The sequence below is a fragment of the Monodon monoceros genome, unplaced genomic scaffold, assembly GCF_005190385.1.
Source record: "Monodon monoceros isolate NGI ecotype Baffin Bay Population unplaced genomic scaffold, NGI_Narwhal_1 Super_Scaffold_12, whole genome shotgun sequence".
Lineage (NCBI taxonomy): Eukaryota > Metazoa > Chordata > Mammalia > Artiodactyla > Monodontidae > Monodon > Monodon monoceros.
In genome coordinates, this window is record NW_021703768.1 from 144,966,462 (window position 1) to 144,992,423 (window position 25,962).

Sequence of the window (25,962 nt, forward strand, 5' to 3'; positions counted from 1 at the left end):
GAAGGGGACAGTGTCAACAATGTAATACGATGCCAGGGAAGAGGACAGTGTCAACAATGTCACATGATGCCAGGGAAGAGGACAGTGTCAACAATGTCATACGATGCCAGGGAAGAGGACAGTGTCAACAATGTCATACGATGCCAGGGAAGAGGACAATGTCAACAACGTCATGGTGATGATTGCTCACACATATGAAGCACTTACTGTGTGCTAAGCGCCAGGCCAGGCCTTTCACATGTGTTTTCCCATTAACTTCTCGCCCCAGCACTATAAAGTCGGTGCTGTTTTAAATTTCCATTTAATAGATGAGAAAACTGAGCCTCAGAAAGGCTTATTAACTTGCCCAGCATCACGTGGTGGGGAAAACAGTCAAAGCACGACTCAAACTAAGTCTGTTTGTTGTCAAAGCCTGTGGTCATAGCCACTCGTGAGCAGGGCACAGCACTGGCCCCAGCAGCCCAAAGGGCCAGAGCCTACCCTGGGACGTGCTTGACCGAGGCCTTCCCTCTCTAACCCACTCCGGAGGGTTCAGGCATGGCAGGCGTCATCAGCTCTGCACATTCCTGGAACCCTGTAATTTCCCTCCCTGTGGGCTCTTTTGTGACCCCGAGACAAGTGCTTATTTAGCCCATCCACTTCTTGGCTCTAAAGGAAAGTTCATCTCATGAGGAAGAATCGTGCCAGCATTTACCATTGAACAATTTAGACAAAAAAGCTGGTTTTCTCCCCCCAGAACTGCTTTCCAGTAACATTCAGCAGTAATAACAATAACATTAGCAGCAATCATAAAATGACAAGCAAACCCAGGGCATACTTGAGCCTACGCACTCCCCTAGTGCTTTATAAATAAAATTTCCCCAGCCCTCCTAACTACCCCATGAGGTAGGTACCACTGTTATTCCTATAATACTGATCAGGATCAACAAACTATGGCCCCAGGCCGAATCTGTCCTGCCACCTGTTTTTGTAAATAAAGTTTTACTGGACTGGAGTCACGCCAATTTGTTTTTGTATTGGCTACGGCTGTTTTGGTGCTGTAACAGCAGAGGTGAGTCGTTGTGACAGAGACTGACCCACGACGCCTAAAATATTTACTATCTGGCCCTTAAAGAAAATGTCTACTGAGCCCTGATATAAACTATGACACTGAGGATTAGAAAGACCTACTAGCTTTCCCAAGATGGTGGAGGGGATGGAGGAGACATTTAAAGCCAGTGCTTATTTCCCCCAACCGTGGCCTAACGTCAGCACCTACTCTTGTAGTCCCTTGGCTATATTTCTTCCTGCCCTAGGCTTGACACAGTACACATGTCTAATCATGCTAGCCCCCAGTCCCCGACTTTGGATGACGCTTGACATGTTTAACAAAATGCATCACGTAAGAGGCATGATTCACGTGTAGAGTGGCAGCCCAGACCCTCGCCATATTGGCCTCTGTCTAGGTCTCCGTTCTGATTTCCATCCTTTCTTGCTTGAACTCTCTGCTCCAGCTGAACGCTCTCCTCATTTTTCTCCACATTCCAAGCTCCACACCTTTGCTCAGTCCATCCGCCCCCCCCGACACACACGCACATAGAATGCCTTTCCTTTTCCTATTTATCACAATCCTACCCATCTTTCCAGGCCTGTGTATCTCCTTCCATAAATCTTCCTCAACCGTGGAAACTCACAGGAAATTCTCTCTCAGCACAAGCTGTATCAGCACAAGCTTCTGGTCCTTACCTTTGGCCCTTAGCCCACAAACGTGAGGGAACAACGGCCCCACGGATGATATGTGAAGCAGAGGGAAAGTGAATCTGGTCTCTGCCGTCCGTCACCGAAAGATTCCAGCCAACTCGACTGGGCTTGATCCTTTGTGCACTGGAAAGAGCCTGCCAGAATGTCTCTGCCATGCATCTGAGACTTCAGACAAGCCACTTAAACTCTCTGGGCCTCTGTTTCATCTGTAATAATAACTGACACTTACTGAGGGTGGTGCTAAGCAGGGACTGGCTGTTTTTCATGCATTATAGCATTTAAAGGTGATCCTTGACTTCCAGACCTCATGGAGTTATTGTGAGGACTGAGGGTAAAGGGGCTGAGTTAGGATCCAGGAGCGCCCAAGGGCTCCCTGGACCTTGTTGAGCTTTGCCAAGAACCTCCCTCCCTTCTCTAAGTGCCAGTTTCTTATCTACTGGTAAGAAGGGAGATGGGTGGACTGCATGATTTGGATGGACTCATCAAGGCATGATATTAAAACAGTATACAAACCATTTGTGCATTACAGCCATGTAAGAGAGACAACAAATGGCTCTTCAGAATGTTGAACTCAACTGGGTGAAATGCTTCTTGACATTGAAAGTAGGAAGACGAAATACTCTCTGGCTTTAGTGTTACAAGATTTGCTGTGTAGGTGCATACTTACTTTCAGGTCACTTAGCTAGTCTGATCTCTGACCATTACAGTTGTCACCAGACTTGACTCTCTGAGGCATTAATTCATATAAATATGACAGCTTCAGTTATGGCTGGATTCAGGAGCTCAAAAATGGCACCAGGTTTCAGTCTCTCTCCACCCCTTCCTCTCTGTTCTCCACTACATTGGTATCATTCTCAGGCAGCCTCTTTCATTGTGGTCCTCTCCAGCAGCCCCGGGCTTAAAACCGTCCACCTTCAAGTTAAGCAGAAAGACTGCTTTTTCCTAAGAGTGTCAACAAAACCTCAGATTTCAGTCTCACTGGCTTGATCTGGGCCTTAATTGTAGGGTCTGGATAATGAAAGATACTGATCAGGAGCTTGGCCTGTGTCATGTACCCACACCTAGAGCTAGGGAGGGATGGTCAGCCCACCTGAGTCTCACAAACTGAAATTAGGGTTGATGTGATTACCAAAGTATAGTGAAAGGAATGCTAGGCAGGCAGAAATAATAGCTGTTCATGACAACATGCCATTCTCTGAAGATCAGTGCTCTGTCACATCCCTCAGTGCCTTTGCACATGTTATACCCTCTGCTAGGAATGCCCTTTCTCTTTCCATTCTCCTGCAAAATTTCAAGATAAACTTGAGAACAAGGTCAAATGACATGGGCTGTGAGCCTTCCCTGTAGACTCTCCTCTCTCTCTCTCCTATGCCCATCTCTCTGCTCCAGCACTTACCATCTATGGCTCTTCTCCACTCTCCGGGAACTGCTAAAAGGCAAATGTAGTATCCTGTTCCATTTTGCATTCCCAGTGCTCAGCACTGAACCTGGGAGATGATATATGCTCCCTAAGCTTTGGTTAAAAAAATGAATTGACTAATTTCAGTATTCAACCTTCTAATGTTATAGTTGATTTTCATCTCCTTCTTCAGTTTGAAAATGAAATCATCCTCAAGCTGGACCACGAGGTGGAAGGGGGCCGAGGGGACGAGCAGTACATGCAGCTGCTGGAGTCGATGTAAGTTCAGTGCCCAGCATGGGAGGAGCCGGGAAGGTGGGCCCGAGGCCGGAGGGCTTAGGACTCCAGGGGGCTCCAGTGGCTCTGTCCTCCCCTGGAGATAGGCTCATGGGTATGGGAGAGGCTCCATTTTTGGAAGAAATCTCACATCTCTCTCTGCAGTGGCTGTTTCTTTGATATCGATGGGACGGGTCCGATAAAAAGAAACTTTGCTGTGTTGGAGAGGGAAATAATCCACCAAAATGTTCACTCTTGTTATCTCTTAGCTGTGGAATAATTTTTGCTGTCTTTTCCTTTGTTCTTTCTCAATCTTTGACAGATATTGGTCACAACCAACATTTATGGAAACCACGCTAAGTGCTCTCCCTGTATTGTCTCATTTAGTTGCGTTTTCTCTGTTTGATCCCATTTCACATAGGTGGCCCCCAAAGCTCAGGGAAATGTCTTGTCCGAGGAAACTAGGCCAAGCTAGTCAAGTGGACAAGCTGGGACTGAACCCAGCTCTGCTGGACTCCAGCGCACAGGCCTGGTGAGGCAGTGGGCAGTGGGTAGCACCCAGGAGCACTGGCCTTGGACTCAGGACACTGTGTTGTTTTAACAGCTCATTGAGATGTAATTCACATACCATATAGCTTACCTAAAGTGTACAATTCAGTGGCTTTCAGTATATTCACAGAGCTGTGCAACCATTACCACAGTCAATTGTAGAACATTTTTGTTACCTCCCGAAAGAAAGCCCATACCCCTTAGCCATCATCCCCTCCCCTTCTCTGGGGTTTCTATGGATGTGTCTATTCTGGACATTACATACAAATAGAATCATACGATACATGGTCCTTTGTGACTGGCTTCTTTCTCATAACATGTTCTCAGGGTTCACCCATGCTGTAACACGTGTCAGTCTTTCACTTCTTTTTATTGCCGAATAATATTTCACTGTTTGGAAACACCCCATTTTGTTTATTCATTCATCAGCGGTTGGATTTTTAGACTGTCTCCATTTGGGGCTATCAGGAATGATGCTACTTTGAGCGTTCATATACACATTTTTGTGTGGACACATGTTTACAGTCCTCTTGGGTGTATAACTAGGAGTGGAATTGCTGGGTCATATGGCAACTCTGTATGTAACCTTTTGAGGAACCATCAGACTGTTTTCCAAAGTGACTATACCAGTTACCTTCCTACCAGCAATGTACAAGGGTTCCAATTTCTCCACATCCTTCTGAGCACTTGTTAGTATCCATCTTACTGATTATAGCCATCCTATAGTCAGTGTGAAATGAAATCTCATTGTCACTTCAGTTTGCATTTCCTACATGGCTAATGATGTTGAGCGTCTTTTCATGTGCATATTGGCCATTAGTGTATCGTTGGAGGAAGTCACTGGATTTCCATCTTGATTCCAGCACTTAGCAGCTGCACAACTTTGGACCAATCATGCACCATCGTTGGCTCCAGTGTGCCCATCTGTAAAATGGGGATAATAAGCCTCCCGTGGTTATACTGAAGAGTGAATAACTATAAAACATGCGCACACGGCAGGTAGAAGCTCAGGAAATGTCCTTTGATCCCTCACCTAACTCCCAGTTTCTATCTCTGACACCATGATAAGAGTGAGGACTTCTCCCAAGGTTCAGGAATGTGACTCACACATCCCAAATTCCCTCTTTTTTTTTTTTTTTTGCGGTACGCGGGCCTCTCACTGTTGTGGCCTCTCCCGTTGCGGAGCACAGGCTCTGGACACGCAGGCCCAGCGGCCATGGCTCACGGGCCCAGCCGCTCCGCGGCATGTGGGATCTTCCCGGACCGGGGCACGAACCCGTGTCCCCTGCATCGGCAGGCGGACTCTCAACCACCGCACCACCAGGGAAGCCCCCAAATTCCCTCTTAATTGTAGATTCCCTGATTTGTATGATTCTCTGATATATATCTGATCTTGAATTCTTTCCCCAGTCCTCTTGGAATATTGTAACTTTAACAACAAAAGCAGACTGAAGGTCTTTCTCTGACCCTCACAATGACCCTCTCTCCCCTGCCCAGCGGGCAGAGCCCCGTGGACAGAGTTGAGTCCCAGGCAGCACCGTCCCAGCTGCCCTCGCCCCCTCCTGTCACTGTGCACAGCCATCACTAAACACCTAGAAAGCAAAGGCCACTGGGCTAGCGGAGCAACCCATCAATCTGCTCCTCGGGTAGGTATCGAGACTGATTGTCCAGTGGGGAGATGACATTGTGCCTGAGTTAATGTTTTTCTTAAAGCGCAAGAAAGGAAGCATCTAAATATTGACCAGAAGTGAGACCACGGCTGGCGCTGGCAGTTTCCATTTTTATAAGCGGACGGGGCCCTGCGGCCAGTCTTCAGATGATCAGCCGGATTTTCAAATCCTTCCTGAGCGATTATTTATAAAAGGAGTCCTTAGAGGTCAAGGAAATTAAAACACAGCTCATTATTTTCCTCCTGAAACAGAGGCGTGGATGATTTTTGCCAAACTAATCAAGCCCAGCCTGAAGAGTCAGGACCCCATCAGGACATCCAGGGGCCAAGTCCCTGCACCTTCCTTCCTTTTGACTTTCTGAGCCTCAGTTTCCTTATCTGCAAATTGGGGATAAAAATACCATCCAACTCCTAGAGTTTTTATTGAGAAGAAACAAGACACATCATGAAAAGTGCTTAGCACAGTTTGTGACACCTTGTAGGTAATCTGGAAATAGTAGTTATTATTATCATTGATCAGGTGGATATCGATGTGATTATTTGAAGCCATGAGCTTACCTATCATTCCTCTTCCAGACTAGTGAACCTCAGCTCCTCTAACCCTTCTTCCCAGCCCCTCATTCAGGGCCTCCACTGATACATAGGGCCCACTCTGGGCAGACACAGTTCTGTGGGCACATGGCTTGGTAACTGGATGGTGTTTTTTTGAATCGAGCAGGGCTTCCCTTCTGGTGGCAGCTGAAGCCCTGCATCGAGGCGCAAGGGTTAGGGCATGAAGTGGTGCTGCATTTCAGTATTCATGTGCTCTCATGCAGTGCACAGCCTTACACAGCATCCCGCCCCTCCCCATCCTTAGAGCTCTCCTTGGAGCCCACTCGCATTAGTCCACATCTGTCTTAAAGTGAGAGTCCCATACTGAATGGAGTAATGAGACACATTCTACCCTCCTGTATTCCATCTGCCTGGGAATATTTCTAAAAGTGGCATGGGGGCTGGAAGCCTGAAAGGGACAGAGAAGGTGCATTCTGGGGCCCAGATCTCCCTCAGACCAGTTCAGTTGAAAGGGGACCTGTCATAAGAAGCACACAATACACAGTTTTTAAAGGAATAAATGAAAAGTCCAGATCCATAAGCACTGACAAAGGTGTGGGTCAGGGCTCTCTCCCTCTGAAGGCCTCCCATACTGAATGCAGGTCTATTCGAGGGAGGTGTGAGCTCCCTCCAGCCCCCACCAAGGCAGGAGCATAGATGCGGAGTGGCCCGTGTTCTGCCATCCCTCCTTCCACCGAGTGAGGGACTATTGCATCACTTCGAGAGTCTCCTAACTCTATCATTGCCACTTCCATTCCATTTTTGGGCTCAAAGGAGAGGACCTTGGCAGTTTGGCAGGATGGAGATTAGAACTCAGCCCCATGGGCCTCGAGCCTAGCCTACAAATTGAGGGTGATAACAATGCCTACCTCAAGAAGATTATGTGAGTGTTAAACAAGATAATCAGTAAAACCAGCTTAGCACAACATCTGGAACACAGGTACTCAATAAATGATAGTATCATGTATTACAGTTAGTTTTTATTTCTATATCCACTTCCACTGCTAGACGGTGAACTCCTGGAGGTCAGTGAATTGCTAGTTCTGAGATCTCTGAATCCCTAGTTCCCAGAAGAGTACATGTTGAGTGCACAGATAGATAGATAGCTAGATAGATGGTGGACGGATGGGTGATTTCAAACCAATCTGCCCATCTACCTCTCCAACCCTAGACCATATGAGCACTTTTCTTACCTTATGGCTAAAAAATAGATTAAGAAAGCCAAGACTTTGTTTTTCTAAACACTTGCTTCTTAAAGGACCAACCATATGGCATCACCTGGGAGCTTGTTAAAATGTAGAATCTCAGGCCTTACCCCAAACCCGCTGAATCAGAATCAATGAACGCAGTGCCCAGGTGATTCCCAAGCACACTGAAGTCTGCAAAGCAGCAGACAAAGCCAACTGTTCTTAATATTGGCTGTACATTGGAATCACCTGGAGAACTAAAAAAATAAAATACTGCTTCCTGGCTCCCATCCCCAAAGATACAAAGACATTGACCTAGAGTGGAGATTGAGCTTTGGAAAAGCTCCCCTTGTGATTCTACCATGCGACCAGGGCAGACAGCCACTGGTCTGGCCATGCTCAGGCCCTCAGATGCCTTCTACCTGGGAGGCTGTGAGAAATCACACCCCAAACACTGGGACAAAGTTTCATTGCATTGTCGTTAAGACGGAAAGCAAGGCTGGAAGTGACCATCCCAGAAGGAGTTAGGCACAGCTGATGACTGAGCCAGACAGGCCTAAATCACAGGGCAATTTCCACCTCTCCTTGAGAGCCGGGAACAGGTGCTTCTCCCATGGCGAAGACGGATTTGTCTGATCACAGCCACAGTTCACAGTTTGAGACATCGCGTCCTTGCAGCATGGCTTGGCTTCTGGGCAGAATGACCCTCCAGAGTCCTCGCCTTCCTCACCTCCCGCCTCTTAGGAGCTCTTGGGACTTATAAACTGCTATAACTGCTGTGGACAGAGTAGGCAGAAACAGACGTAGCCTGGGAAATGCTTGTCTACTCAAGATGCTTGGGAACACACCACAATGTTTCTCTGCGGAAAATACTGACCCTTGATCGTCTTGATTCCCAAGGTCACCACTGACTATCGGAATGATGCTGGGAAGGACATTTAACTTCTCTGGGCCTTGATTACCTCATCTGCAAAATGAGGGGAATAATTTTTACTTACCAGAATGACTGTGATCATTTCTTTAGAAAAAGTGATTAGACAATGTCTGGTGGAGAATAAGTGATTAACAAGTAGTCACTAACCAAAATTTTAATCCATCTGTCTCTCCCTACCTTTCCTGTGGGCTGCTTGAGGGTAGGCATGATTCTTTTTATATTTCTTTTTTTTTTTTTTTAATATATTTCTCCCCATCCCCACCCTACACAATGCCTGGAATAGTGCCCTAGCAACTGAAAAGTACTTAAGGAATGTCACTATTTTAATTTTTGTTTTTAAAATTTAGAATATTATTATTACAACAGATGTAAATTGTTCAAATACTATATGCACATTTCAGTTGAAAAATGAACATTGTCCTCCTCTATTCCCCCACCTAGACCCCTTGTCAGAAGCAACATGCATTTAGTTTGGTGTTTATCCTTCCTGACCATATCTGTCACATTCATAAACACACAGAGACACATAAAAGTAGACACACAGGGACTTCCCTGGCGGTGCAGTGGTTAAGAATCCGCCTGCCAATGCAGGGGACACGGGTTCGATCCTTGGTCCGGGAAGATCCCACATGCCATGGAGCAACTACTGAGCCTGTGCTCTAGAGCCCGCGAGCCACAGCTACTGAAGCCTGCTCGCCTAGAGCCTGTGCTCCACAACAAGAGAAGCCCCTGCTCGCCACAACTAGAGAAAGCCCGCGTGCAGCAATGAAGACCCAACACTGCCAAAAATAAATAAATAAATAAAAATTTAAAAAAGTAAACATGAACTTTCACTCACATATAGCATTTGGTGGTTGAGAGTAGATGCTGGAGCCAGACTGTTGTTATTTACCAACTGTGTGACCTTGGACAAGTTAGTTGACCTCTCTGTGCATTAATTTCCCCATCTGCAAACATCTTATTTCGTAAGACTGTGATGGGAGATTAAATGAGGTAAAATTTGTAAGACGTTTAGAATAATGCCTGGGACGTGGTAGGTTCTTTGTGAGTTGGTTAAATAGAACATAAGTATTGTTCTGAGACTCACTTTTCTCAACTATACATTTTACAGAGCTTTTTGTTTCAAAACATTGATCTCATACTTTTTAATGACTTCATAGAGTCACATTTTGTGAATATGCTTTAATTGGACATTTAAGATAGTTCTAACTATTTCACTATTAGACACAATTTGTACGTACTGTAAATATATCCTTACATACTTCTGGGATTATCTCTGTAAAATAGATTCCCCAAAGTAGAATTATTGGATCAAAGGATATGTACTTTTACAATTTTTACAGATATTGTGAAAATTGCTGCCCCAAAACGTTGTACTGATTTACTCCCAATGTGGGGTCTGTAAAGGTGACCATTTCTTCACACCATTGCCTGCACTAGAAATTTATTTTTATTTTTTCTCATTTTGATGGTGGGGAAAAAGTTACTTTCTACACCATATGGGCAAATAAGTGTATAAATGAGTTAAGTGATTGAATAAAGGAACAAAATGAGCCAATGAACCAGGGGAACTTGGATACACCGGTTTGTTTGGCTTGTTCTCCACCCTTCCCGAGCCCCGCCCCCGACTCGCCGCCCCGCCCCCAACCCCCGACCCCGAGCACGGTCTTTCTCCCTTGGCCTCGAGCTCACAGCCCTCCCGTCTGTGCCGCAGCCTGATGGAGTGTGCTGCAGAACACCCAACTATCTCCAAGTCCGTGGAGAACTTTGTGAACCTGGTCAAAGGCCTCCTGGAGAAGCTGCTGGATTACCGGGGCGTGATGACGGACGAGAGCAAAGACAACCGCATGAGCTGCACTGTGAACCTGCTGGTATGTGCGCGGCTCTCCCCATTTTGGGTCAGATCGGAGTCTTGGGAGCAGGTCTGGCTTTGGGTTCCACTATGGCTCTGGATAGGGAAGCAGCACTAAGGGCTTTAAAAGTCAGACAAACGTGAGAGTGTCCTTGCCCTGACATCCGCTAGCTCTGCGTCTTGAAGTCAGTCATTTCACGTTCCCTGTGCCTCAGTTTATCATACATATGAAATGAGAATGACTATAGTTGGCTCTCCCTATCCAAGGGTTCGGCATTTGCTGATCCAACTAGAGATTGAAAATAATCAGGAAAAAAAATTCCACAAAGTTCCAAAAAGCAAAACTTGAATTTGCCTCCTGCTGGCCACTATTTACATAGCATTTACATTGGATTTAGAGCTCTTTACATAGCATTTACATTGTTTAAGCAATTATAAGTAATCTAGAGGTGATTTAAAGTATATGGATGTGCGTAGGTTATATGCAAATTCTACGCCATTGTATTTAAGGCACTTGAGCATTCTCAGACTTTGGTGTCTGTGGGGGTCCTGGGACCAATCCCCTGCAGCTGTCAGGGGATGACAGTATTTCCTTTAGCATTTAACACACAAAGAAGGAAGGTGGCAGTATAAAGAAGTTAAGAGTCTGAGTTTTAGAGTCATATAGGCTATGGGTTCTCATCCTACCTCTGATAATTAATAGACTACGCAAGTCAAGAAAGTTTTCTGAAGGTTTAGTTTTCTTATCTGTTCCATGGTGAAAATAATAGTACCTATTTCATAGGTTGCGCAGTCCTGACCCATGGTTAAATGCTCACTGTGTGTTTGTTTCCTTCTCTTACGGAACGAAGTTAATACTGATAACTAGTATTTATAGAAAATTACTATGGGATAGGCTAACCAGAGCAGCTAGTCCCAAACCCAGACTCTTCACCCCTGTACCACACGACCTGCCATTGGCCAGCTCCCAAATAGTCTCCCTTCAGATGTACTGTGATGTGGTTATGAGACAGCTAGTAGCAGCCACAGTGCTTCATACTCACCATGCCAGCCCACCCTAAAGTGGTTAAAATGAATAAAGTTGACCAAAAGACCATGTGGCATCTATCACATCAATCCCCCCTGCCATTGCCAGTGTTCCAGAAATATAAATCCTGTCCCCATAGTTCTGTTGTGTGTCTTCTGTTTACCCTAAGTGGACTCTTTTTTTTTTAAATTCTATAGTTAAAATACACTTCCTCTTCAGTGATTTGAAAATGACTAACATATCTGTAATGAATGCTGAAGTCATTACAATTCAGCAACATTATGTTAAAGTGTATTATTATTTATTTTTTTGAATTTTATTTTTTTATACAGCAGGTTCTCATTAGTGATCCATTTTATACATATTAGTGTATACATGTCAATCCCAATCTCCCAATTCATCACACCACCACCACCACCCCCTGCCACTTTCCCCGCTTGGTGTCCATACGTTTGTTCTCTACATCTGTGTCTCCTCAATGTCTGCCCTGCAAACCGGTTCATCTGTACCATTTTTCTAGGTTCCCTAAGTGGACTCTTTTTAAGCAGCCCAGATATTGCCATTGATTTTCTGAAATGCTAAGGGGAGTTTAAAACTCCTGATTACAGCAGAAAGGAATTCATTGCTAATGACTCCACAAGGCCCAATTTACATAAAGAGCACCAGGAAGAGGGGTTTTCCAGGAGTTTAGCAGTTTCTCTCTTTGGAGAGGTAGAAGTTGGTTGAAGAAACTGACCTTCAACTGTCAGAATCTGACCTGGGAGAAAGTTGGGACAGGCAGGTCTATAAGCAGTTAGACTCTGCTAGATTTTGGTGTGTGGCTTAAACATGGTATCAGGGAGAAGAAGAGGATGGGGTGGGTGTGTCTGGAGGTCTAGTATGGCTCTGCCACCCACTGACTATGCTCTGGAACACATCACCTCGCCCTCTCGGAGCCTCAGGTGCACATGGATGCATTGAATTAAACCTGGGTTTTCTCAAAGTGTGCCTCAAGGATGGGGTCCCGACCTCCTGGCTCAGAATCTGTAAGGACTTGTTTTAAAATGCACAGGATTCCAGGACAACTACTGGTCTACATGAGCCCTGAGCTGGAATAGGTATTGCCAGGCTTAAATGTTTTCGACTGTGGAATCTCAGCATAACTTCTGAGAGTTCTGCACTCTCAGAAGTTATGATCTGTTGTCATCACTGGGATCTGTTGTGATTACTATTACTCTATTGCTATTACTCTGATTCCAGCTCAGTTCTGCCTGAGTGCACGGTCTGGGCTTTCAAAGATCAAGCTGGGCTGCCTTTCATAGTAGACTTCGTCAAAGTAAACGGCCTCAATCTTGGCATCCCTCAGTGCAGCCAATAGCTGGATTGCACCCCCCGATGTGATGGCTGACATACTTCCTCTGTCCCTTTATAGTCTAAGGATCAGGGAAGTGACTTTCAAGGCAGAATGAGCTGTTTGATGCATTCAGGAAAGTAAATTTCTTGCTCCCACCTCGCCCAGGTAGTACATAGCAATTTCCTCTCACCTTCATCACATTGCCTTCCACCCCTGTGGCTCTGCAAAGAAAAAACCTCATCACTGTTTTTCCTCCCTTATCTAGAATTTCTACAAAGATAATAATCGGGAAGAGATGTACATAAGGTAAGATTTTTGTTTTCTAAAACCCAGGCCTGCTGTGTCACTCTCCTGCTCAGTATCCATCGATGGCTCCCCGCTGCCTTCAGCATAGAGTTTAAGCATATCTTGTTGACACTCAGACCCTCTTTGTTCTGATTCCTATCCATCTCCCCAGATTCAACTCCTTCCATCTCCTACAATCAGCCCCCCAAATCCACTTGGAGTTCTCTGACCTGCCATGCTGTTTTGCTGTGGATTGAGCTGGTGAATTGCACTTGGCGTTTGTTACAAGATTGGCATGCGGAGCCCTAGTCTAGGGTTGTTAGTTAGAACATCCGCCAGCCCAGCTCTGAAGGGAAAAAAATACCAAGATGTATGATGCCCGCTTCTTTGTAGGCATTTAAAAGATATGTATTTGAACATCATATGAAGGATTTTGGGGGGACATTCGGCTGAAGCAAAGAGCTCCCTTGCCAGTGTGTCTCAGGATCTCATTTTTTTCCTCCAAAGTTTTTTTTATTGGTACTTTTACTCATTACAGAAATAATACATACTTATTACCAAAAAAAACCTCATAAAATACAGACAAGCAAAACAGAAAATGAAATAAACTCCCATAATCTGTCCATATTCCCTGACCTTTTTATATTTATGTTTATATATAGATCAAATTCTATGCATGCCTAGTTTCTGCAAAAATGAGATCATATTGCTCATAATTTATTCTTTGCTTGACAAGAATTCCATGTCAACAGAAGTATTTCAACTTAATTTTTAATGAAACTATAAAATTCCCTTTCCGGAATACACCATAATTTATATAGCCAACCCTATGTTGTTGAATATTTAGGTTGTTTCCAACTTTCTTCTATCATAAATAGCACAGTGACAAAATTCTTGGACATACATATATATCTTTATGCATCTCCTCATGAGACAAAAGCCTGCAAAGTGGCATTGACTGTAAGGGTTAACGACCAAGGCCCTTTCAAGGCTTTTGACACATTCTATCAAAGACCGGAGACTCCAAGTCCAAATTCACTCTGCAAAATACTGCAAATATTTTTAGGTACTTAGTTTAGCATTATTCCAGAAATAAGAACTATCATTTGGAAAAAAGATAATTCCATAGGTTGTCCTGAGCTTGGTTAGTATTTATAACATCACTAGACATGACTTATTGTACTGGCATGGGGCTTTGGATCCAAAGGGCCTGGGAGGCTTTACCTTTTTTCCTCTGTGACCCTGGATAAATCACTCAGTGTCTTCGGCCTGAGGTTTCCCCATGTAGAATGTTTCCGTCCTGTTCTGAGGATTAAATGAGATGCTACAGGTAGAGTGCCTGGCACGTGGTTCTCTCCCCCAACATCTTTTCTTTTCTTCCCATTTTAGAAACACAGATGGGGAATCCCAGATTTCCATAAGTTTTGGAGATGTGAATCCTATAGTAATCTAGGAAGACCACATTTGCCTAAACCAGACATTGTAAACAGGATATAGTATGAAAATCTGTCCTATTTGGCAGGCATAGTATTTAAAAACATTTTTAATTGGTTGCCAAATTTTAAAACTCTAGAGATGTTACATAAAAATCAAAATTTCCCTCTTCTGAAAAACTCAGAAGGTATGGCAACACTGGGCCCTCATCCTGTCCTGACGACCACTGCCTAGGCTAGGTGGTAGTGGCCCCTTTAGACGGGGGCAGGAGTGCTCTGGTCATGACATCGTTTCCATTCCCCATTGAACTTCATCCCATCCACCTCACTCAAGCTGCCCACCTGGCATCTGTTTGCATTCAGATCCCTAGTCGGGCCCATCAGGGTGTCTTCCATTGGGCTCTGTAGTTGATCACCAAACCCTTGAGTTGACAAAGGATAGGAGGGGGTGCCTTGGCCAATTAAGGAGTTGAAGGCAGCAGGGAAGCTCTCCCTCTGACTACTCTTCAAATTTTTTGGACCCAGTCATCAGGAATCTAAGAGACCAAGGACAGGCAGGTGGAGATAAGACAGGATTTGACCATCTACGCTGGGGTTTTTAAAGGTTGACCGCAGGCTCAACACTCCTTACACACACGCCACGTGGAGTTTCCCTGAAAGCTCTATTGATCAGCAGAAAGTTAGGGCAGCAGGAGTGACTGTAGAGGCAGAAATAGCTGCTATCAAAACCTGGTTCTGTCTGTTTCTAGCTCTGTCTACTCTAGTGTAGGTCTCAGTTTTCTTACCTATAAAAGAATTGTTGGGAGATTGAATTGATATAATATATAAAGCACCCATTAGTAGAATGAATAAATGAATGAAGAATCTCTCTTGGATGCTCCCCTACTCATCCTCTTACCTTGGGATCCCAGCCCAACTGTCACACTAGGGGAACCTTTCTAGAAGCCCTACCTGGATGAGTCCTGCTCTCGTAGTACCATAGACCTCTCCTTCAGAGCATTGATCACAGCTGTATTTTTGCAATTACTTATTTGATTATTTGATTGATGCCTGTCCCTTTTCCTAAATTATAAATCCCAAACCCTGAGAGTGGCATCTGCTTTTGCCACCATTTATCTGTAATGCCTGGTACAGCCTGTGTGCTCAGTACAGCTTTGCTGATTGAATAAATAAATGAGCAAAAGGTCACTAGCTCATTAGTTATCAGAAACCACTAATTGAACTTGCTTCCCCTTAAAATCTTTGGCAGTCCCTACCCTGAGTTCAGGCAGCCTCCATTTGGCCCTCTGGCCATGTTTTATGTAGCCAGGGACATTAAGCTCTAGCTCCTCCTTGGGTGACATTCTAAGCAGAAAGCTTTCTTATAAAAGGAATCTAAGCTTGAGCATTGAGGCTTGCTTTGAGTACAGATGCTTGAGCAGCCCTTTGTTCCCTGTAGTTAGATAGCCAAGGCGGAATATTGGCATGGTTACAGACAGCACCTTTCCTCTTGGAGGAAGGACCAAGGGCATCACATCACAGCATCTTCCCTTCACCAATTACTAAGAGCTGGGTTTAAATAAATGCTCCTGATGACGTGCAAGTCACCAAAGCAGTGGGGGGTTTTTGGCTCTGGATTCTGTTCCCAGCAGTGGCAGGAGGGAATGTTTTGCAGAAGAACGTGGTTCACAATGATAATAGATAATAGCTGTCACTGCTCAGCACTGGCTACGGGCTAATCGCTTTCGGTGCATACTCACATTTATTAGCAGCAGTGCAGGCTGTCATGCACAGAGCCTTTTATACACGATCTGCTTGTCCCTTTATAGGCCCAGCAACTCTATAGGTAGGTTCTCTGAGCACTGCCATTTTACAGATGAGCAAACTAAGGCACAGAGAAGTGAATTCACTGCCCCTTAATACTTACTCTGTATCAGGTAATTGACCTAAGCGCCCTTCCTTTGTCCTGTTCTTGTCCTGTTCTTAACACCTTTCAACTGTAGACTCATTCTAGGATTCAGAACTGGATTGTCTCATTGGAAAAGGGTGGGAGATGGGAATGTGGTTACAGTTGAATAGTAGGTTCTCTCTGCTGACAGCTCCAGGCCTCCACGTGAATATCCAATCTCTAGCCCCTGGTCCACTTCCTTTGCTTATCAGAAAATTCAGTTCCTTTACATCTAGAGAGCATTGAAGAGAGGGTAGGAGTTGCCCTTTACAGTGCTATGGCTTGTCCATGCCCTTGGAGTTGTACAATGATTAGGGCATAGGCTCTGAAGGCAGTTAGACTGGGATCACGTTCCAGTTCTTCATTCATTAGCACATGACCTCTGACAAGCTATTTATTTCTCCTTCCCTGATTTCCCTTACTTGTTGTACTGCACTGGGCAGAGTCTTCAGTATCAAGTTGAATACTGGCTGGAATGTTACCTAACTTCTCCAGGCCAGAATTTTCTTATCTGTAAATGAGAATTCTCAGTGGACCTATTTTACACGATTGTCAGACAGGTTAAATGATCTGAGGCATTCAAAATACTTAGCATGCTTCCCGTCATACACTAAATGCCCCACGAGTGCTAGGTGCTATCACTGTCACCCATGCGAGTCTGCATAGAGGGAATGGAGGACTCCCTTGTGACTCAGTTGTTCTTTCTGGCCTGGCCCTACCACCTGCCTGCTTATTATTGCACCTGGTGATTTAGCATATTTCCCCAAACAGGTACCTGTACAAACTCCGCGACCTTCACCTGGACTGTGACAATTACACAGAGGCTGCCTATACACTCCTTCTCCACACCTGGCTTCTCAAGGTACTGCCTTTCCAGTAAAGGGGATTCATGCTGGGATCCCCATGGAGCCCTCACAGCAAGTTGAAGAGTGAAAAAGAAAAAGAATTAGCCAAATACATTTTGTTCTGCTCTGTGTCCCCAAACTCTTAACCTGGCAGGTTACTCTTCTGCACTGCTTTGTCTGGTCACATAAGGTTTCTAGTGACCCTCACATTCAGCAACAACAACAACTCCCGAGATGCGTCTTGCAGTTTCACATAACATTCAAACTGTTTTATATAACATCCAAACATCAACTGTAAATCATTAGCATGCCCTGTGAGCTGTTTTTCTTCTCTTGAAAGTGCTGCTGGAGCAGGACAAAGTCTGTAAGATTTCCTTTGGCTTTTGAAGTGCTGAGACCATGTCTTGCAGCGTTTCAGAGAAAAATCCTACAAGCCATACACGTGAGCCAATGGAGAATCAAATAAGTGTAACTCCACAGAAATGAGGAGGCGCTTCCCGTGGAAACTGCAGACCAGCATCTGTCTGATTGACACTCAGGGCGACAAGGAGGCCGGCAGGGGTGTTTGCAGGGCTTCCTCCCACTCCTCAGCAGTAGGGGAGACACCTGCCTCAGGTGACTGTGTGTGTCCTCTCTCCGCAGTGGTCAGATGAACAGTGTGCGTCGCAGGTCATGCAGACAGGCCAGCAGCACCCCCAGACCCACCGACAGCTGAAGGAGACGCTCTATGAGATCATCATAGGCTACTTTGACAAAGGAAAGGTAATTGGTCCCTGCCCTTCCTCTCTCCGTGGAAACCCTAGCTACCAGAAAGGATTGTTCTCTCCCATATTTTGCACCCAGTCCATCTGCAGGTCTGGTCAGCTCTCCCGCCCGACCCTAAGTCTGATCGCTTCTCTCCATCTCCATTCCTTCCACCTCCATTCAAGGCACCAACATTGCTCGCCTGGACACTCAGTGAATCCTAAGCAATCTCCCTGCATCCTCTATTCCGCCCAACAGATCATCCTCCGTATGGGAAACGGTGATCATAAAACATGCACTGGATCACGCCATTGTCCTGCGTACAGTCATCTCAAATGGCTCTCCCAATCCACTCAGAACAAATTGCACAATCCCTCCCATGGCCCACGAGGCCCCACACGAGCTGTCCCCTGACTACTTCTCTCATTTCATCTCTGCCAGGCTCCCTTTTGCTCACATGCTCTATGCCAAGCTCTTTTCCACCTCAGGGCCTTTGCACTTGCTTTTCCCAGCTTAGAACATTTCTCCTCCGTATCTTACCATGGCCAGCTCCTTCTCACAGCTCAGGGTTTTGCCCAAGCAAAGGATGTCATGTCCTGAAGGAGGCCTTCCCAGACCACCTGAGACACAGCAGCACTCCTGCCCTGAGTCACTCTTACTGACTTATCTTCAGAGTACTTATCACTATCAGACATGACCTTGATCATTTTGTTTTTGCTTTGCTCATGTCTGGCTCCCCACTTTAGAAGGCCATGAGCACAGAGACTTGCCTTGTCCACTGCTGAGTGCCCCGTAGCTAGCGCAGAGCCTTACGTATGGGGCCTAGTAGATATATATTGAATAACTTAATTAATTGAATGTATGAATGACATCATGGTACCATCATTGATCTCTAAACAGCAAGAACAGGATGTTTTGTTGGGTTAGGTCTGGAGGTTGGCCAGACCTGCTACTGCCCATCCTCCAGTCTCCAGTAGACCTTCAGGAAACACCAACCCAAATGCTGTAGGAAGCATAGCACGGTGGTTAAGTGCTCAGGCTCTGGGTTTCAAGCCTCGTTCCTCTACCACCCACAATCTCCTTGGCCTTTCAGAGATTCCAATTCCCCATCCATAATAGTGGGACATTAACAGTACGTACTTCCTAGTTGCGTTGTGAAAATTAGGTGAGAAAATGCATGTAGAGCACCTAACAGAGGACCTGGTACATAGTAGTAGCTTGTTAAATTTTAACTGTCATCATTATTACCTACTCTGCCCTCGAGGCCCCAGTTGACTGGCCACTTCCTCTGTCAAGTTTTCCTTGAGTCCTCCAGCTTCCGTACAGCTCTGCCTCTCCTCTGAATGGCAAGGCCTCTTACAGTTCATCAAGACACAATTTAATACTTAATTTTGGCCTGTTCTGTCACTGCGGTTCATTGCATCTGTCTTAGTCTGATCTTCCCACCTTCCCTGGAAAGATAAAATGAGGTAATGTCTGTGGAAGGGCTTATAAATTCCCAGGAGTTGAGCAGTTGGAGAACACTGTCTTTATAATTTACAATTATAAGCCTCTTGAGGGCAGAGACTCTGCCATCCCTGGAACCTCCTGTCCTGCTGACTCGATATCAGAGCTTACTCTTGGTTTATGAGCTGACTAAGTCGGTCACAGTGTGAAAGCCCCAAAAGGACATGTCAAGCCTTGTCCTCTGCCAACTATCCAGTTCAACCCACTCCGTGCTGAGCAGAGAGGAAAAAGGCATAATCCCCAGTGTCAAGGGTCTTATCATCTAGTGGGCAAAGCAGACATACCGATTATCATATTTTTTTGCACACAACCCTTTGGTGTTGTGCAATAACGGGGAAAGGAGGCGGGAACAGGGTGGTATTAAAGTACTTTGGGAGCAGAGAGGAGGGGGCAGATGGGTATAGCTCACCCTGGAAGCCACTGCTGTCGTAGCTTCTAGAATGAAGCCCAAACTCTTTAGCATCCCTTTAACTTCCTTTCCCCATATCTCCCCTCATGGAGACTCATTGATCTAGACACACACAATGACTTTCTACTCCATAAGTCCATGTGTCATTACCTGGTGGACTCCTCTACATCCCTCAAAACCCAACTAGTACATCTGTTTATGTGTGTGCTTTACCCACTTCTATGTCATGAAAGCAGAGACTGTGTCTTGGCCATTTTTATCACCGCTCCGTCAGTGTATACCATGCCCAGAAGCCAGCAGATGCTCAGTAACTAATGTATGAGACTCAGGGATCAGGAACTGTCAGAGGTCTTAGTGACCACATGGGCAGACCTGAAGGAAATTCCAGGTATCTGACTCCCTGCCTGTCCCCCTCCTTGGCCCCTTAGTGATCTCTTAACACATGGGGAGAGTATTTCTGGCATATAATGGTGGGAAGTTGGCAAAGACCTCCACTTGAGCTGAACAGTCCCCTGGCCCGGACTGGGGGTTTTAAAGAAAGCCCCAGGGACTTCCCTGGTGGCACAGTGGTTGAGAATCCTCCTGCCAGTGCAGGGTACCCGGGTTCGATCCCTGGTCTGGGGAAGAGCCCACATGCGGTGGAGCAGCTAAGCCCGTGTGCCACAACTACCGAGCCTGCGCTCTAGAGCCCTTGAGCCACGACTACTGAGCCCACGCACCACAACTACTAAAGCCCACACACCTAGAGCCCGTGCTCCGCGACAAGAGAAGCCACCGCAGTGAGAAGCCCCACACACTGCAACACAGAGTAGCCCCCGCTCACCGCAATTAGAGAAAACCCACGCGCGGCAACGAAGACACAATGCAGCCAAAAAAAAAAAAAAAGCCTCAGCCCAGCCTGGTCTGCGGACTTGATTCCTCCTGGCACATAAAGCATTTTTATGCTGCTCACTAAGCTGTCCATGGGTTTACAGCCGTGGCTCCTCCACTCAGCACTTGCCTTTATTTATTTTTATGCTTGGATGCAGAGAGAGCACTTTTGCGACAAAGCACACACTGTGTTTTGGCAACGTCGCCTCTCTCCTCCCCCACCTCCCCCAGCTTTTCCATTAAGGTGCATCTTCCATTTTAAGCCACATGTGAAATGTAATGGGTGTCCCTTGAGATTGCCAGATCTCCAGCCCACCCAGCACCTCCCTCTGCCTCTCTGCAGAGGTTGCTGACCCCTTTGATCAAGGATGGAATGATAATCTATTGGTTTCAGTCAAAACGGAGCAGATGAAAAGGACCCCCTCTGTCCAGAGTTTGTTTTTCAGATTTTTTTTTAAAGATGGAAAAGACCTATTTAAAAAAAGTTTTCATCACTCTTTTTCATGCTGCCCCCTGCACAGTCACCCTAAATAACACCGTTAAGAAGTGATGGGTATAAAGTTTCATTTACGCAAGATGAATAAATTCTAGACATCTTCTGTACAACATTGGGCCTATAGTTAACAATTCTGTATTGTGCATTTAAAAATCTGTTAAGTGGGTAGATCTCAGGTTGTGTCCTCACCACAAGTTTTTTAAAAAGTGAGAGAAAGAGAGGGAGGGAGGAAGGGAGGGAGGGAAGAAAGTTGGCCAAAGGAAAAAAGAAAGTGACGGACTGGCAGAGCGGAAAGATCCTAAGAGCGAACATCAGGGGAACTGGATCTGGCCTCAGCTCTGTCCCCGGAAACTCGCTGCCCTCTTACTTCTTTGTGAACCATTTCTCTTTGGGAAATGGGGTTACCACCTCCCTGCCCCACCTGCACACAGGGAGCTGAGGCAGTCAAATGTTCATTTACTGAGCACTTCTAAGGGAGGGAATGAAGCACAAGGTCGAGGGTCACACTCAGGTGTGCATCCTGGCCCTGCTTTTGGTTGGGCGTTTGACCTGGGGCAGATGCTCTGCTGATCTGAGCCTCCATTTCTCACCTGGGAAATGCAGCTGCTACTAGTCACCTCTCAGGGTGGTTGTGCAGATCCCGAGAGCATGTAAATAAAGTATCCAGCCTCGTCTGTGGGTGTTCCATTATTTATCACGAAACTAGGGTGAGAGGCAGAGGGTAGGTCTGCTTCCTGGGAAACGCTCAGCTCCCTGGGTGTGGGCCAGGGTCCGGGCCAGAGTAAGGCCCGTGGCTCAGTCCCAGGAGAGAGGTGCCCTGGTCCCTTCCTTAGCAAGGGCTCTGCAAGCCTGGAGGTCCCCCTAACCGTTGTCTCCGCAACCTTCCTCGTAGATGTGGGAAGAGGCCATCAGTCTGTGCAAGGAGCTGGCGGAGCAGTATGAGATGGAGATCTTTGATTATCAGCTGCTGAGCCAGAACCTGGTAAGCTGTCCCCAGGGGGAGCTGACTGCCCTGGAGGCCGGGTGCTCAGGGCCTCAGCCCGGCAGAGAGGCTGGGCAGAGGGGGAGGCGGGGCGGGAAGCCACATGGGGTTAGGACACCAGGAAAGGAATGGAAGTAGGGCCTGAGCTGAGCCAGGCTGTGCTGAGCATCTCCCTCCCAGTTGGGAATATTTCCAAAGGGAGGTCTTCTGGGAAAACTCACCAGTTTCTCAGATGGAGCGTTAAGTACCTGCTTGGCGCTGGAGCCGCTGCTGTTGCCCACCCAGTAAACACTGTGCTACATTTGCAGGAAAATTCCCACAAATCACTAGGCCAATTAAATAAAAACGCAAACGCGCGCTTTCTGATGAACAGGTAAATCACATTAAAATGCTCCCCACCTGGCCATCCCCATTAGCTCCTCGAAGCTTGTGACTTGGTGGTACCAGTGGAAAGTGGGGGGAAGCCAGCCTATCCTGCTTATGCCGCAGAGGCCAGGGCTTGCGGGGGGGGGGGTGACCCCTGCAGGGAAAATGCAGAACTTTTTGTCTGCTACCCCCACTCTCTTCCCGCTGGCCTGAGAGCCAGGACCCCAGGGCCCCATCTGAGCCCATTTTGAGATGCCAGTCCAGCTGTTTGCAGGGAACTGTAAAACGAGAGTCAGAATGTTGGAAGAAGATTGATAGCTTTTTCTGGTGGGGGGATGGACATGGATTATAATGTTCTAAGGTATGATGCAAACACACACACTACTTGCACCAAGAAACACTTATATCTACCTGAGTCTGTCCACATAGTTGTTTGTGGGTGTGGAGGCACGCACGCCTTCTAAATGTGTGCAGTGCACAGGCACACACAGAGCACACATCCATGCACACACACGTACCCAGTATACATTCACGCACACGCTGATGGGCATGCACATCCATGCACCAAGCCCACATCGCACAGGCTTCATGTCCAGGGCCACACACATTTATCTTCCATGTTGTGTCCAATTTAAGATGCACCATTCTATTTTACGTGCCCCATCACGATTTCTCTCCAGTTAATAGCAATTGGGAGATGCCATTAGGTGTAAAGTAAAACACAAACTATTTTCAAAGATGTTAAAATATGAAAAACACACACCTCTTGGAATTGATGAAGTATGTTAGGTGTGCATACACAGGAAGACATCTATATCCGGAAACACTTATCCATCCATAGGCCGTCACAAACACACTTCCAAGTGAGAGTGGAGTGATGATGCTGCTGGGGGCTCTGAACAGCTGGCTGGATTCAGTTCCGTACTTCCTGGCTGCGCTGTGAGATACCATTTCTTTATCTGCAAAACAGAGATACAATTCCATGGGATTGTCAAGAGGGCAATGCAAGTAAATGTGCTGGTGCAGGTAGCGTGATTAACAGGGTATCTGGTTACAGCCATTACTATTATGATTACAGACAGTTCCATGACTATGAAAACATGTGCCCTCGGCACATTGGTTCTGGTGGAAGGATCCCATCTTAACTGTGGCCTCTTGGAGTTGAATGTGCCTTTAATACACATCTGTGTTGTCACAAGCTATGAGTTTTCTTCTTCCAGGTCCAGCAGGCAAAATTCTATGAAAACATCATGAAAATCCTCAGACCCAAGCCAGACTACTTTGCTGTGGGATACTACGGCCAGGGTTTCCCCTCCTTTCTCCGGGTAAGTCTGTGGGTGACGCAGACACAGGCCAGGGATCCGCGGCCTTGGCATCCCGGCTCTCCCTCTGTGCTTTGAGGCTCTGCTTGTGCTCAGAACCTGTGCCCTTCTCTGTCTGAACGCTGTCCCCACCTTCACACACACCCCAATCCCTCTCCATCATCAGCACCTCAGCCACCCCCCGTGTTTCTCTACGTACACAGCAATCAGAGCTGCCTTGTGAGGTAGTGAGCACCCCATACTGGGAATGAGGTGCTCAGAGAGGCTGGAGGAGCTCTGCTACCCAGCAGGCACTGCAGGGCACTAGTTGTCAGACCTTTTGGTCTCAGGGCCATTTTTTCTCTGAAAGATGATCAAGGCCCCTGAAGAACTTCTGTATTTGTAGACTTTATCTGTCTACATTTACGATACTCAAAATTAAAGCTAAGAAGATTTTTAAATGCAGTTGTCCCTCGGCATCCACCAGGAATTGGTTTCAGGACCCTCTGCAGATACCAAAATCCAGTACTCAAGTCCCTTGTATAAAATAGTGTAGTATTTGCATATAACCTCCTAAGTGCTTTAACTCACCTCTAGACTACTTATAATACCAAATACAATGTAAATGCTATGTAAGTAGTTGCTGGAGTGCAGCAAATTCAAGTTTTGCCTTTTGGAACTTTCTGGAATTTTTTTTTCAAATATTTTTGATACACGGCTGAATCCATGGATTAAGAACCTGAAGACACGGAGGATTAACTGTATCCATTTATTTAAAAATAAGAAGAATAAACCCATCATATGTTAACATAAATTAGATCTTTGTGAACATGGCTGTATTTTCCAATAAAAATTAGTGCATATAGTGAGATTGTTTCATATTTTTGCAAATCTCTTAAATATCTAGATTAAGAGAAGGCAGCTTAGATTCTTACATCTGCTTCTGCATTCAATCTGTTGTGATACCACACATCATGCGGCCTTAAACGTATACTCATGAGAGAATGAGAGTGAAAAAGGAAAATGGCTGTTATGATGAAAAGAGTTTTAATCTTGTGAGGCCCTGACGGGGTCTTGGGGACCCTCAGGGATCCCCTGGAGCACAGTGTCTGAACTGCTGCTTTCCCGGATTATTGATTCATCATGGAGAGAGTTGCGTTAGGTCAGCTGAAGGCTTCCCTTCTGGTCTTTGAGTCTGTGGTTCAATCCTCAGGTCAGGGAGATACAAAAGAAACCTGACCTCACCTGACTGAGTCTCGCCAGGGAGATAAACCACTCACCACTACCAATCGGTGTGGCAGTCAGGGAGATAAACCACTCACCACTACCAATCGGTGTGGCAGTCAGGGAGATAAACCACTCACCACTACCAATCGGTGTGGCAGTCAGGGCGGCCCTCCGGAGTGAGCTGCAGACGGGGGAGCTAGTGAAGTTTTCCTGCGTGGGATAGAGATGACTTCCCGCACCTGATCCTGCATCACAGACCCCTGGGGAACTTGTTAAAAGTTCATGCTCCTGGGTCCCACTCCCACAGACTCCATTTCAGCAGGTCTGGAGTGAGGCCCAAGAATCTGAACTTCTAGAAGGCTCCTAGGCTTTTGTGATGAGAGGCCAGGTTTGGAAACAAACACTGATATATAAAGGTCAGTGGCAGACGTGGGTTTGGACAGAAGAATTTAGGGGCCATTAGAGGCAGCACAGATACGGTCTAAAACAGGGTTTCTCACCTTCAGCTCTGTGGACATTTTAGACCAGGTAACTCTTAGCTGTGAGGGCCTGTCCTGTGCATGGAAGGATGTTTAGCAGCACCCTGGGCCTCTACCCACTAGGTTCCAGTAGTGGCCCTCTCTGGAGCTGTGACAACCAAAAATGTCTCCAGGCATTGCCAGCATCCCAAATCACCCCCTGTTTGAAAACTACCAGTCTAAAAGAAGCTAACATGGTCAAGGAACAATAAAGAGCGTGTTTCCATGGATCCAAGTGATGAAGGACCTGAATGCTGGTCCCTTCCAGCCCACAGGTCCAGCCCACACGGTCCAGCCCACAAGGTCCATTAAAGGCAGGAGGGAAACTGTGTGGTCGAGTAAATGGGAGAGTGGGTGTGACACAGTGAAAGCTGAGTGAGGAATTATTCTGGAAGCTGCACATAAGATTGTTTGAAGAAAAAGTTCTCAGCATCCATGATCTCCTCTCCCTTTAGAGCCCATCTTTTTAAAGAAGTGGTGTGTCTAGCTAGAAGGT

General features: G+C 46.2%; 1 protein-coding gene across 7 annotated transcripts in view; it reads left to right on the forward strand.

Moving 5' to 3' along the window:
* Nucleotides 1-25,962, forward strand: part of DOCK2 (dedicator of cytokinesis 2) — a 405,468-nt gene that overhangs the window by 349,251 nt on the left and 30,255 nt on the right. For all 7 annotated transcript variants that reach the window (XM_029217458.1, XM_029217457.1, XM_029217460.1 and 4 more), the window contains 7 exons: nucleotides 3,333-3,418; nucleotides 10,060-10,216; nucleotides 12,823-12,863; nucleotides 16,974-17,064; nucleotides 17,690-17,809; nucleotides 21,965-22,054; nucleotides 23,641-23,745. In XM_029217458.1, coding sequence (XP_029073291.1) covers nucleotides 3,333-3,418; nucleotides 10,060-10,216; nucleotides 12,823-12,863; nucleotides 16,974-17,064; nucleotides 17,690-17,809; nucleotides 21,965-22,054; nucleotides 23,641-23,745 — 690 coding nt within the window. The remainder of the gene's footprint in view (nucleotides 1-3,332; nucleotides 3,419-10,059; nucleotides 10,217-12,822; nucleotides 12,864-16,973; nucleotides 17,065-17,689; nucleotides 17,810-21,964; nucleotides 22,055-23,640; nucleotides 23,746-25,962) is intronic.